Source organism: Larimichthys crocea, chromosome XVIII (assembly GCF_000972845.2).
Source record: "Larimichthys crocea isolate SSNF chromosome XVIII, L_crocea_2.0, whole genome shotgun sequence".
In the NCBI taxonomy this organism is placed as follows: Eukaryota; Metazoa; Chordata; class Actinopteri; family Sciaenidae; genus Larimichthys; species Larimichthys crocea.
In genome coordinates, this window is record NC_040028.1 from 6,492,066 (window position 1) to 6,507,546 (window position 15,481).

A 15,481-nucleotide genomic window follows, 5' to 3' on the forward strand; every position below is an offset into this window, starting at 1 on the left:
TTTGCTCTCTACTTATCTTTCACTCGTGCTATAGTTCCTCTCTCTCTCTCTCTCTCTCTCTCTCTGTGCCGCAAGCTCACTTCACTCTGGTCTCTCCAGGCTGATTGTTTTCTAATTGGTGGAGTGCCACAGGTCGTGGTTGTTATGGTAACCTGCAAGGGGCACTTGGAAGGTGGTGGTGGTGGTGGTGGTAGTGGTGGGGTGAGGGTGGGAGGGGGCAGCCACTCAAGAAAACTGAGGGCAGCACTCATGCAAGGCTTGGGTGGTCACTTCAGAAAATGTACTCTCTGTGTCCGTGTGTGTGTGTGTGTGTGTTTGACATCCTAACTACTTCAGTTTTGGACGTGCAGCTAAGTGTGTGAGCGCACAAAATGGTTTTAGTGTGACAATGGGAGGGAGTAAGAAAAATAGTGTAAATGTGTGTGTGTGTGTGTGTGTGTGTGTGTGTGTGTGTGTGTGCTGATGCCAGGCAAAGAATCCTGCTCTCCACTTGAAAATCTTTTGAAGAGCTCCTTTGCTTGCATCCCTTTTTTCCCCACCCACTCTAGTTTCCTTGCTACTTCCTTCCCCTATGCGAGCAATTCAGGGCCTCCGATCTGTCCAACTGTGTATTAAGTTGGAAGAGATGCAGGACGTCACCAAGAGAAATGACTGGACGTCCAGACTAAGCTGACTAAATTTAAAAATGCATATTTTCATGCATCGACAGCCTGGTGTGAATACATAAGGGTCTTATACATAAAGGGTGGGGACACAAGAAATGCTTACCTCTGTGGAAGAAGAATCTTGGAGAAAAATGATTCAGTGGATCATTTGGGCTTGTGTGAGAGACACATTCATGCCTTATGTATGTGTAATCTTTCCCAAAGGTGTGGTGTCTGTGTATGTGTGTGTGTGTGTGTGTGTGTGTGTGTTTGTGTAATGGGTTTACTAAATGAGTCTGCATTAAACTCTGCCATGCATAAGGAATTGAGCTGCCTGTGTCCTTTAGAATTAAAGGTGGTGGGCTAGTTGAGAAGCAGACAGTGTGATATATCACTGTGGTGTGTGGTTAAATAACTGTCCTTCCATAATAGAGCTGTTTAAAGCAAACCACTGATAACACTCACAACACACACACACACACATGTGCAAATGCATAAATGTGTGCTGCTGGGTGATATGACTGATTATTTCAAGACCTATATAAATGATCACACGCAGTCTGTGAAGTGAAGCGAACGTGCACGTGTCTTAAACCAACATTCTTTCTCATGGGCAGCAACAAAAAAGCTCAGATTGTTTATTATTGATTATGGGGAAATTACCCTACTTCCCCCATTGATTACCTCATTAAAAGGCTTCCTCGCAAGTGTGTGGTCTTCAACTCTTCTTTCATACACCATGACATTCATTTTGTAAATTACAGTCTAATTTAAACCGACAATAAGGCCGGGTAATGCTTTGCGGCACTGCAGTCATACAAGTCATTATCAGGGAGTCTGTCTAGCACAACACACAACATGAATCAAGATTCAGTTACAGAACTGCCTATTTTTCACCTCAAATACTTTCAGAAACAGTGTACTGTTTAGCTGTAAGAGGTGAAAGTTTGGGACTAAACAAAGTACAGCCTAACACGCTTTACTTCAACTGTGCTCTCGTCTCAGTGTGGTCATTTCTGGCTAAGAAAAAAAACATTTATCTTCCTCAATATTTTTTTTCAGAGGTCTCACAGCCTGTTGCTCCTCTGCTGTGGAGTCCTCGCAGCTTTTGTCAAACATTATGTTCAGGAGGGGCAAATGCCGAGTGCAGATATGAATGAGCGTTTTAAGTGGTTGGCTCAGTCTCAGTTCTAGATTAAAAGCACAAAGGGGCTTTTAAAATTAGTGGAGGTGCACCGGTATTTATAGAGCAGACTGCATTCGTGAGCAAAGGTAATAAAGGTAATAAAAAATGGCATACTGCTGATGCAGAGTCAGTTTCTCTATGTATTACTGATAGGCAATGACCAGAAATTAAAGGCACGTAGCACTATTGAAACAAAACAATAGTGGTATAATTAGACCTAATTAGTGATTAGGCCCAACTTGTTTTCCTTTGAGTAAACAAAACAGGCAAAGTACAAATAATTTAAGATGTCATACAGTGTACAACTTTAAATGAGAGTGCCATTAGGAAGACATCGACTTCTTAATGCAACATTAATTAACAGGGTGAAAGTAGAAGCCACATATGTGTTGTGTGTGCTGTTTATTGAATATTCCAGCTCATCTTTTTTTTTTTTAATCATAACCTAATAAATGAAAGGATTTATTTACACTGACTGAACAAACGTGGTATGTCCAGCAGCACTCACAGCTTAAAGTGCAAGTCAGACAGAGCAGTCTAAAGTCAGCCGTTGGTGTTGTTTCATCCCTGAGATTATCATCATTATCCAGGACGAGGCAGTGCCTGTTTTGTTGTCTGGATTTTAAATAACAGTGACTTATTTTCTAACAGACAGCAGTCTATCTATATCTTATACACAGTCTGCATGCAGACGCAACTTTGTACATTTGTGAGCTGTACATTGCTGGTGTTTTTATCACTGTATTCCTCTTAGTGTTTGTGTCTGTAAATCGGTGTGCTTTGCTCAGGTGCTGATGGAATGGACTCCTTAGCGATTTTGTTTATCTCTGTCTCCCACATGCATACTGCGGCTCTGGCCTCCCTTCACACACAGTAACACCGAGTCACGCACACACAGACACCGCTGACACACTACCTTCTTTTTTTGGCACCATCGATTACTGTCGGCCAATACCTGGACTTCCTCCTGTCTGCATCATCAGGTTTCAGGAAGTGATGATAAATGAATAGCACTCTCTGCCAACACTGCTGGGGCAATGGATATTGGTTTCCAAAATCCTGACATTACACTTACACTCGTTACTCTTCTCTTGAGGAAGGAAATAGAGGGGGGAACTTCAGTAAATAGATGAAGTAAATAAATATTAGATACATTAAACTGATCAGCACGGTGTTAACCAGTGTTGATTTTGGCAAGTATTTTAGATTTAAAAAAGAGAGCCCAGCCACAGTGTCCTCAGTCCTGAAAATCATGCTACTATAATGCAAGTATAATGCAATAATGCAAGTTGGCAGTTTGTGGGTCGGGTTCGGGTCGTTGATTAATGGATATTTTTACAAGCTGAGCGGTGCAGATGTGCTCTCATAACAGGTTGAGTGCAGATCTTAAAAAAACCTTGACCCATGCATCACTTTACCTCTGTTTTCTGGGGCAAAATATCATGTATTTTTTCATTGCCTGAAAGCCAACCACTAACATTTTATTACTGTCTTCATCAACAGAAACAAAACACAACCTACATTTTATCATAGTGTCCATTATTAAAGATCAATATTTAATGTTTGTCATGGCAAGAAAGCTGTTGAAGAATTTAAACTTCGTTTAAACTGCCTAATGTGATTGACTGCACATATATAAGCTCATATATATAGTCAAGTCAACAATTTGTTTTTATGTCTCTGTTTAAGTAGTATTTACATGAGGACAGTGGTGTCTCACCCTGGACCTTGGTATAGTTTTGAAAGAATTTGGCACTGCTTTCACATCCCTGTCTTCAATTGTTAAAAACTAAAGTAAAGTTTGAACAATCCCGTCACCTTGTGTATTAACATACATTTCGGCAATTTACCTAAAATAAAATAAAAAAACTTAAAACAAGTCTAACCTAGAAGCCAAGGTCAAATGAGTCTTGTCTTTCTATAATGGCGCACTATTTATGCAGGGAGGAAACAATGCGATAAAGAAACAGTGACACCTCTATGAGGCCTGGAACTGTCCATCAAACAGGTTTACTTCCTTGCATGAAAACACAGTACAGAAATGAAGTGTCTGTGTGTGAGAATAACTGTACTTGTAGACTGACATAATAAAGGTAAGGAGTAAGGATTGGGGGGCTGAGTGGAACACGTTGAGCCCTGCAGAGATTTTTTTGCTGGGATACACACACACACACACACACACACACACACACAGACACACACACACACACACACACACACACAAAATACGTATTTCAGTGGGCACACGAGTACACCAGTGCTTATACTAAAGCTCAAAGCAAGCACAAACAATTCAATCTTTCCTTTTTGTCTGTCTCCATCTCTCTAGTGCTGTCAAACACACACACACAAGCACACAAACTGGCTTGGGGTAGATAAACCTTATTTAGACAGGTGAGGTGAAAAGAGAGAGAGAGAAATATGAAGCATCAGCAAGATAACGTTGCACAGTGAAACTGAAGAGGAACGGGAGAGGAAAGGAGTAGGAACCTGGGAGCTTCCTGCCCGGGTCTAGCTCTAGAAAGGGGTTTATCCGCAGGTTGCAAAAAAACAAAACAAGAAAAATATCTTAGAAAAAATAAACTTAAGAAGACAAATTCTGCCATCATGTGTCAAGATACTGTGTAAAAACCAAACCATACATTTTTACGAAGGTCATGGTCCCTTACCTGTCATTGGCAGTAGCAGACACAGGAGGAGATGTAGTTCCAGCTCCCCTTGGTTTATTGACCTTGGCATACAGCCTATCAAGGGGGTCGTCGTCAGGCATGGGTGCAGGTTCATTACTATGAGTTCCATGCCCTGGAAAGGCAGAGGGGCCTTGGGGAGAAGGGGTGCGGGCATGAGTGTGCTGAATTGTACTGTAGGGAGGTGACTGAGGCAATGGCTGAGGCATTGAACCCATATTTCGGTCCCTGAAGGATTGTATTCGGGCATAGTTGGGGTCTGCGTCGTCATCCTCAACATCTGGATATGTTGACCCGCTGCCTCCACCTTGTTGGTCTCTGGGTCGCAGCTCAGGGTGCCCTGCCTCGATTCTGACACACATATGGAAAGCCTGTTAAGACTTTTAGAATTATTATTTCAACACTGATGATTTTGTTGAGTGGGCTAATGATGATGATAAGTTACAACAAGGGCCACCACAAAGAAACATTTTCAAACAAACCACACAGAAGCATGACATTAGCTGAGAGCTCAGGAATGGCAAGAATGGAGCAGAGAGGGATTGAGGATGGAAAGAATGAGAAAGAATAAAAGAAAGGAATGACAGACATTTAATAAAGTGGTTTAATGCTTTTCACTAGAATGATAACTGAGCAGTCATCTGCGACCAAGAAGCAAAACAAAAGATGGTTATAGAGTTCGCCTCAATAAAAAAAGAAAATTTACTCTGTATACTAAATACACAATATCTGTACGTCAGCTAATTTAAAGCACACATGTTCATAATCCTCTGGAAAGCTCCCCACCTTTCCCTCTCATCTTTCATCCTCTCAAGCTCAAGATCACTCAGGATGTCTGACTTCTGTCGCTGCAGAGCTGCTTTTGCCTCCTTCTTTTCCTCCTTTTTCTTCCCGAACCTGAACAGAGAAACACAGTGACAGGCAGATAGAACTAATTTAGAAAGTTCATAATTTAGAAAGAACATCAGAACATAATAACTCTGCATGAGCATTTCAGTAGCTTTCAGCAAGATGTGATGCAAAAAAAAAACACCACATTAACACGTTCATCTAACAGCCACACATGGCTGAAATCATGCACATGCAGAACGCAGTGACGTGGACGCAGACACACACGCTGTGTTATTCAGTGTGAGAGTTTCGGGCACAGCCTGTGACTCAAGTGTCAAGACCATTAGACTCTCTCTAACCTCTGACTAACGGACGCACATACATAGCAAGAAGCACATGCACACAAATGAAAAGGTACATCGCATTCTCCTGCAACTTATTGGTGGCATGACACAACAGCCACCACTTTTTGTTACAGGTGACTTCATACAGACCATTTTAAGCAGCGGTTATGTTTAACACACACTTAAACTTTAAAATCTCTCTTTTTGTTATACTTTCCTCTTTAAAATAGATAATTTTTCACTCAAACTCAATACAAACAACTATAACGTACCAATACTGTAGCTATAAAGGTAAATATGTATTTGTGTAGATGGAAAAAACATCTGTAAAATGGCTTTATATATAGATTTGTGGTTGATAACACTGGAATGAATAATAAATAGATAGAAGGAGGTTCTATGTAAAGCTAATAGTTAATCTTGTATGTACTCTGTAGAGCCTAATCTAAATTAAAAGATGGCATGAACATAATAGACGTAGAGACTCATTTTAAGTGGCCACGTATCAATTCTCAAACCACACCAGTCAATACTGTTTTAGTGTGGTCAGTACGGCACACTCAGCATTACTGGACACTGGACAAGTCATTACCTAGAGAAGACCATGAACCATGCAAATCAAATCAACAAATCAACAAACCTGAGGAACTTTATAACTGAATGCAACTGAACAATGATGGCTTCAGACTTTGTACACACACTGGCATTCGCTAGTGTATGAAATGAGAGAAACATACGACAATTCACAGTGAATGATAAATCAAACTGGGCTGTCTTGTTTTTTTGTTTTTGTTTTCTTTATCAAATGACATGATTTAAGTACACTTTTATGCTGCAGTCTGATTGATATTTAGTCATTCATTCAAGAGCAATTCAGAGGCCAGTTCATGTGCTGATGCACAAAAAAACAAACAAAAAAAAAACACACACACTGCACTTATTACCACTCATGGGACATGGTTAATTGAGCCAGTCAAACCTGCTAAATAGTTAATATCTCCAACATGCAAAGTGTGACCTTATAAAACATGGTATGTTTTATTTATCCAGTGAATTTATTGATGTATTAATCTTTTGTCTGCACTTCTGCTACCCACAGCTGATAGTGTTTTAAAAGTATCACTATGCACGCATGTGAGTCATTTTAAAGTGTTTGATTTCGTGTGCTGGTTTTGTGGCTTGATTGCTGTATTTTTTAAAGAAATTGTGTGTGTGTGTGTGCCGAGTTAATATGTTTGAAACATTATTGTAGACTTGGGGGGGTGGTAAAAAAGCCTATTCACCGCCCACATAGGGGGGCTCAATTGGCAATGAAAGGCTATAACCATGTGTGTGAATTAGCAGTGTGTATTTGCCTCACAGGGGACGAGCCTTGCATTAATTACTGCTACCTACAGAGTTAGAGGCTTACCCTTTCCTTCAACTCTCTCTTCCCTTCATTTACCCCTCCTTCACCTCCCTTCCTTTTTTACATTTTCCTACTCTTTTTTTTTTTTTTACCTCAGCACTCTCCTCCTTTTATCTCATTACCCTCATTTCAGTTTCTTTCTATCCATAGCTTACCTCACTATCACCCCTTCATCTCGCCGCCTTGTTTGGCATGTCGCCCCTCAGTATCAAACACTTCTCTCACAGCACTTAACCTCTCCCATCCCCTCCTTTCCTCTCTTCTATGCTGCAATCCCGGTTCCCTCCCTTCCCCCAGCTTTTAAACACAAATAGAAACGATGAAAAAGAAACTGGGGATAGGGGCTGGATTTCACAGTTCGTCGTAATTGCAAAGTATTTTAAAACATAACCATACACATTCATTACTGTCAAGTCAAAATGCTTACAGAAAAGAGCCTGTACGCAAAACCTAGCAATTTAAAACGACAATGCAGATGGATAGAGCTGGACTCAACACCTTTTTTTAGAAGTGGTAGCCAGGTGCGCAGCTTTTTGGTTGCCGAAACTGAAAATATGGTTGCTGTTTGCAGTCACATTACATTTTGAGTAACTACAATACTATGCATCAGTTTAATAATGAAAATGTTTCAAAGCTTTATCACAGTAACCAGACAAAATGTTTTGTAGTTTTACATGAGAGTTACATGAGTGCAGATGCTGTCATGTTGTTCACATATCGCACAAAACAATTGTCTGGCTCCAGTTCAGACTGCAACAGCAAACTTTAAATATCACAAATGAAACAAATATTAAAAATGTATTCATCTTGAGGTGTACTGTCCCTATTTTTAATATGTAAAAAGAAAAAAAGGTTTTCTCTGATTACAAGCAAAGGCCAAGAATTAGTTGGCAATTTCTCAAAATGGTTGCCAATGGCAACCTGGCAAAGACCACAGCTGTGTCCACAAGCTGAATCCATGGTCTCTATTGGATTGAAATTGGAGGCCTCTTCAATACCTCTCTATAGGATGTCATAATAAATGAAGCAATCAACTACGTCATCATGAAGAGGTCATATGCTGCTTTTATTTATGAGGGGAAGGATGATGATCTTGACTAAATAATATATAATAATTAACTCACCTGTCCACACTAAGATTATTCCAACCATGAATCAAGAAGCAATACAGACATTTTAACCTTAAGATCATCTTCATTTTGCTAATTTGGGGAAACATTGACAGTCAAAGTCTAACAATTTCTCTTTTAATATTTCAAAACATAATTAAACACATTGCCTAAAAGAAATACGTTGAAATATGTCCTTCTCTACACACTATACTCCCTTACTTTCTATTATTTGTTCCTTCCTTCTCTCATCTCACATCCTTGCCTTTGTTTTCCCCTCGAGTCAAATTTTACAGTGAAGATGAACAAGACCGATTACAATAAACAAGCAACCATCTGTAACTATGTTTGATTTATCGACATTTAGCAGAAAATGGAAGGGTAAAGAACAGTGAGGGAAGAATGTAGGGAAGGGAAATATGCACCAAGATAATGGGCACCTACTGCTTAAGTACTCTCTTTCTCTCCAGTCCCTCTTGATATTGTTATTACTTGGCTATAGTGGGAGGCAACACAAAGATACACTCATAATAAAATTTAATCAGAAATATATAGAGGCCATAGACATACAACAATTAAGTAAGGAAGTATCTGTGTATGCAACCTTTTGCATGCGAGGGAAGAAGTAACAGAAATAGAAAGCCACAAGCCAAGAGTCTTTTTGTACATGCACGTTTAAGTAAAGTGAAGAAAATGAAGAAAATTGGCTTGTCTCATGATGTCATGACAATCACCTCTGACCTTTCCCGTCCTGTCCTGTCTACACATTTGTGTCGCAGAAAAACATAATTTACTTTATTTCTAGTAGTTTCTTTCATTTATCCAATTATGATTTCTGTCTGTCAAGAACTCCCTTCTCATGTTACTCCTCCAAAATGTTTTTTTGGTCCAACATGAGTAATCAGTCAAACCACAAACCATTAAGCTAAGTGTCACCACAGCACTCATTTCCAAACTTAGAGAGGTTCTGGAGTTAAGACAAATGTGTCTTACACTTTTTTTTTTAGTTCATCTTCTCTCTTTTTCTTCTCTATGATGAATTACTAAGAAGACACACATAGACTGGTTGTCAAGAAGACTTAACAAGTCACAACATCATTTTACAAGGAATATCAGATTAAGAACAGCTGATTAGCAGCCAGTTAGGATGAATAAATTACCTCTTGTTCTGTCATTAGTGGGAACAGAATGATGATTCATGAATATTCACAAGTTCTAACACCACAATCTGTATGGAAAGTGTATGGCTACTCATTTGCATGCGAGATGATTTAATTAGAAATATATACGCAGGTTGCTTAAAGCTTCCATCTGTGTAAGGTAGGGATGAAAAACAACATTCAACCATTCGAGCCTGTTGTCTAAACATGGACAATAAGGACTTCTTTTCATGACTGGTTTTGTTGAGCTACCAAACAGTTGTAATTAAACAATATGCACAATCACAAAATCTACTGTACATAACATCTGTCGCAATTTCTACCATTTCTTCAAATATATAACTTCCCTGCATACAGTATACCATCCCGACAGATGGTCATAAAGAGCATGACTGCTGTGTAACTTTGGGGTTAGTTTGCCAAAGAATGGTTATCACTGAGTGGTTGTGTGATTTCTACTGTGCGTGATTATTTCAACCAGAAAGCACTAGAAAGAATTCTCCACATTTAATGACGGCATCCCAACGTGGAAAGCAGAACCAAACAGGAAATCTAACTGCTAACATGAACACCTTTGGATGTTTTGTTTATAACTCAACGTCAACCCTCAATTTTAACTACACCTATTCTATTGTTGACCGTAAACCCTCATCCCTAAGATGAGCACTGGCCAGTATGGCATCAATAGGCCTAACATTAAAACAGGTTAAAACAAACCATGAGACACGCGTGCATTCATTCACATGCAAACAGACGTGCTACTTGGAATGGGCGGTTCCACACTCATGCTTCTGAATAGTCCATGAGGAGAGAGACCACTGACAAACGAGCAGAAAATGAATGCAAACATCTGTGACTCTCACTTCACCTATTCTTTCTATTCTTCTGCGCTTCTCTCACTCCCACCCCCTGCCACTCTATAGTCACGCCTACCTTTGCTACCATTGGCACATGGGGTCCCTGAGAAAGAGGATGATTGACAAGTGTGCTGCGCTAACGAGCACACAGACATGCACACGCTCACGCAACAACATGCATACATGTAGTCAGATAGACGGTGTGTAAGGAAGCACACTTTCAAATGAAAGCATACACACACAAACAGATGATTGGCAGGCATGGCATAAGTCTGTGACACCCCAATGACTTCCTGTCATCATGTTTGATTGGCAGCTGGTAGGCCCTTCCCCCCCTTTCAAGCTGTCTAATTATGAAACAATGACAGGAAATGTCTGGACAAAAGACTGCGTTTTTCCTGCATTAAGGACTTGAGACCGCCTCATTTCACACAGTTCGCATTGCCTTTACCTGACCATGATGTTGTTTTCTTTTCTAAACTATATTAGAAGCACATGCCTCTGGTTTATTTTATCCCCTTATTTTAAAATTAGACATTTTGTAATTATTAGTTTCTTACTTTCTACATGTTTCCACGTTGTTATGCTCCTACTGTATATAGTATTAAATCCTATTTCTACGATGCAAGCCTATATAATGATTATCTTGTTCTTTGAATAAAGAGTAGGGAAAAAAAAGATATCCTAGAGCTTTAGCAATGGCCAGTAAAGGCACCCCCACTGCTGAGATGGTATAATAGTCCAATGAAGGAGCACTTTCAGTCTAATGGAGGTACCACATTATGATCAGCTGGAGAGACCAGAGAAGGAGGAAGTTCAAAGAAGGGCGAAAAAAAAATCAAATATGGAGGAGAGTGTAATTATAGGCATCCACGAATGGTAAAGAAAGGGAGCAGACTCAGTGCTCAAAGAGAAAGATGATGGACTAATTGTAACCATTTCTGCTTTTCTTTCATATAGTTTTTATTTCTCCAATTATATTGCTCCATGTATTTTAAGTTTTGGTATGGTAAACATACCTTTTTATCAATGCAGATTATGCAGCCGATAATCAGCAAACATACTGTAATCCCAAAAATAAAAAAAAGAATGCAATGACTTGCAAAATCGTTGCATTGGAAATTTTGGAAAAATTTGGGACTGGAATGTTTACCACTGTATTCCATCACTTTTTCTCTTAACAAACAAAATTATTTCCCATTCTTGCTTGATATAAAACTTAAGTTACTCAACAGACCGGGGGTGTCTGTTGTCTTAACTTAACCCTTTTCATGACGAGACAGGTCCGGACTGCAGGCAGAACAGTCTAGCACGGATGTTGACGCTTTCACTTTGCATGATAGAGACTCAACTCACATTTGTAGATGCCGTAATGAACTGTGTTTTCCCAAGGTGTAACAATAACCTTCATACAATCATGTTGGTTTTTAAAGCAGTGCTGCCTGAGATCTTGAAAAACACAGATAATTAATGTTGATTTTTCACCTTGCCCCTTATGTGCATATATTTCTCCAGATCTCTTGGTGATATGATGGCTTGCAGATGGTGAAAACCTTATATTCCGCACCTGGACTATTGAGTCTACTGGGCGTTTAAAGGCTCCTTCCATACTCACTCATGGTTGTATTATCTGTCACCAATTAACCTGTACACCTGTGGAATGTTACTGACAGGTGATTTTGGAGCATTCCTCAACTCTTCCAGTCTTATGCTGTCCCTGTTCTTAACTTTTTGGAACATATTAACATAAAAAACATAACCAGTGTTAAGAACTATTGTGAAGATAAAATATTTTGTACTGAAAATTACTTGAAAATCAATGCATTCTGTTTTGATTTACATTTTTCCACGGCATCCCAACTTTTTTTTTTGGATCAAGGTTGTATATGCACATGCAAAAACACACACATGCATGCATACAGAGTGACAGAGGCTAAGATGGAGGAGAGTACAGCAGTGCATGATTACAACCAAATGGGCAACCATGCATTTATTATCATAGATTCCCATAAATTCACACCATTTCCAATCTGAAAATGAACAGCACGCACACATACTTTACAACACAAATCAACAAGCACATAAACATGATGCACTGGCAACAGCAGCACCAGTCCCTCTTTGGTTCTGGTAGATCTTGTACATTCCCAGTCTCACCTAATAGATTACCATATTTTCATTTGTACAGGCCATCTCTCTCCCTCAGCCTCTCTTTCAATAAGCAGCTACACAGACACATGCACACACACACACAGACAGATTGACAGAACAGCTCGGAGAACCATACTCTCAACCCATGTTAATTATGTTTGTAGAGTGTTAAGTTATGGCTATAGGCCTGTGTGTGCGTGTGTCTGTGTAATACGAATGTTCAGAGGGTTGAGTGATTTGTTTGAGTATTAAACTTAATGGTCTGAGCAAAGAAGTGAAAAGATACACTGGAACAAAGGGTCACACAACAACAGACAATTTGGAGACCACACACACACACACACACACATAAACACGCACATTTACGGCGTCTGAGGAAAATTCACAGCAACCACGTGCCAACTGTATGACAACCATCTGACTGTGTGACCAATCATGTTTTATCACCACATGAATATTCATGATGGTGGGATGGTTACCACCATGTGCACACACACACACACACACACACACACACACGAGCACACACAGATGATTGGCATATTTGATTGGCAGGTGGCAGCAGTTCAGATGACAGAGCCAGCTGTCCACTTTAAAGGGCAATTTGAACAAATATTCAGAGTCTGACTATAATTTCCGTGTTAACAATTAAATGAAACATTACAGTAATTATATTAAACCTTCTACACCCTGTCTTTAGTGATGTGAAGAACTCAATTGTAATTCGGTATGTTATGGCAATTACAGTTTCATACAAAAAGAGACTTCGACAGTACAATAAGAGATATATTTAGTATTGGAACATTGCAACATTAAAGTGTGTGACTTTCCAGTTGGTGCATGGATAGAAACATAATGTAGTATCTGGTAAAGTCTTCTTGGGTGTCAAATATGTGAACCCGTGCATGATAAACATTACCATTTACTACTCTAAAACCAGAGTACAGAGTAAGGTTGAGTATCTCATACCACCTCTCCTCCAGACCATTAGGCCAATCAAAGCTGGCCTTAGATGAATGAAACAAATCAGCAGCTCGGCCTAGATTGAGCTGCACTGAATAGCACCAATTTGCCTTCTCAAGTCTGCCACCATTACATGCAATCAAATGCAGATAGGTAGCTGGAGCTGGAGGGAGCAGACTGTGAGGAAAAATTGGAATGATGCAAAGATTACGAGGGAGAGAGAGAGGGAGAGAGGTTACAGTAATATAGCAAGAAAGAGTGGAAGTAGAGAAAGGGTGAAATTATCACTGGGCTCTAATCAAGGCCCTCTTATGGTGATGAGAGATGGGGTACAGAGGAAAGGTCTAATATATCCTTGGGTGGTATTATATGGTTTCTTAAGGCACTTAAGGCAAGACGTGATGGGGGAATTGGTGGTTAGATAAAAGGATGGATGGAAGGATAGGTGCATAGAGGGAAGCAGTTGGATTTAACTAGAAATATTCTCGGGTGTGCTGTGTAGGTTGTTGATAGGCGGAAGAGAGATGGGCGAACAAAGAAGAAGACGAAGAAAGAAGGAATCTGGCGTAACCTTCCATGAACTCTGAAGCACTTAAAACATTGCTAAGATGGTAAGAGAGAATGAGGGGGTGAAGTAGGTGGAGAAAAAAAGAGATATCTTTAGGTGTTTTATAGATTGCCTTGGAGCTGTAACGGAAGGCGCAAGAGGGGAATGTGGGAAAGATGGAGGCGGAGAAGGAATGATTGAGATCCTCAGTTGTGTAATCTGTGAATTTACAAGAAGGAATATATCATAATGTGCTGCTATCCATTGGTTATACATAGCTTGCACATTAATCCATTCTAACAGCATGAAACACAAAATGATATGGAGACTACAAAGAGCAAAAATTTGTAGAAAAAAAACCCCCATCAAAATCGACACCAGAACAATATAAATCGATGACTGTGTCATCTCTGCTGGTATTTACATAACAAGCATGAAGACAATGAACTAAGAGTGCTGGTTGATCTTAACAGTGATCTCATACAGGTACTTTTTGGATACTTCATATTCTGTGCTTAATTCATGTAATGATGGACTATTTTCTTTATCAGTCTGCGAAACCTATTGGTCAGAAATAAGTGATACATCATCATCAACAAAAAGGAAAAAAATAAAATAAAATCAGAAAATAGGTTTAGAGGAGAAGGATGGGAGCTGAGGTGGATTGCTGGGGGTGTCTCTCTCTCTGTCTCTCTCTGTCTCTCTGTATCCAAAACACATCTCCGGGCTATGTAAGGGCTATGTGACCAAGAAAGATAGTGACAGGGTGCTGCATCAGATACATACTTTGTGACAGTGGGCTATACAAATAAAATTTGATTTGATTTTGATTTGATAAACTGGCTTCCAAAATCACCCAACCTAAACCCAATTGAGATGGTTTTGGATGAGTTGAGCAGAGTGAAGGAAAAGCAGCCAACAAGGGCTGAGCATATATGGGAACCAATAAAAGACTGTTTAAAATCATTCCAGGTGACTCCCTCATGAATGCTGATTGAGAGAATGCCAAGAGTGTGCAAAGCTGTCATCAAAGCAAAAGTTGGCTACTTAAAAAGATTCCAAATTAAACACATTTTACTTTGTTTACACATTTTCTGTTTATTACATAATCCCATGTGTGCTATTTCCCAGTTCTGAAGCCTTTAGTGTTAATCAGCAATGTTGATTACAGATGTTTCGTTAATCTGACAGAGGTCAATTCTTGTTCTTTCCTGAAAGTGATAAGAAAATGTTACTAGGTCTGAACCAGAAATATTAAAGTTGTGGTTTCTACATAAGAGTGGCCATGGAGCTTTTACAGGCATGAGGCAAACATAGATCTTTTGCTCAAATATTTCGAAATTGTCTCAAAATTAGGAATGATTTACAATAAATTTAGGGGTCAGTTCACCCATTTAATTAAAAATAAATATTTTACTACTAACTACAAATAGTGGTGCCATGCAATATTTGTGCAATGTGTCACTTTCCTTTGAGGCTTTAAGAATTGTATTTGTAAAGCTAACAAATCTTAACCCAAAGTTGCATATTGTGCAATAACTGGTTGAAGTGGGCTTTCACCTGAGGTGGAATTGAGAAAGATGGAGGTATTTAT

The 15,481-nt window shown here is 39.4% G+C and overlaps 1 protein-coding gene across 5 annotated transcripts in view; it reads right to left on the reverse strand.

Moving 5' to 3' along the window:
* pard3bb (par-3 family cell polarity regulator beta b) overlaps nucleotides 1–15,481 on the reverse strand; it is a 192,379-nt gene that overhangs the window by 65,713 nt on the left and 111,185 nt on the right. For all 5 annotated transcript variants that reach the window (XM_027290885.1, XM_027290884.1, XM_019269594.2 and 2 more), the window contains 2 exons: nucleotides 5,304–5,414; nucleotides 4,500–4,868 (listed from right to left, as the gene is read on the reverse strand). In XM_027290885.1, coding sequence (XP_027146686.1) covers nucleotides 4,500–4,868; nucleotides 5,304–5,414 — 480 coding nt within the window. The remainder of the gene's footprint in view (nucleotides 1–4,499; nucleotides 4,869–5,303; nucleotides 5,415–15,481) is intronic.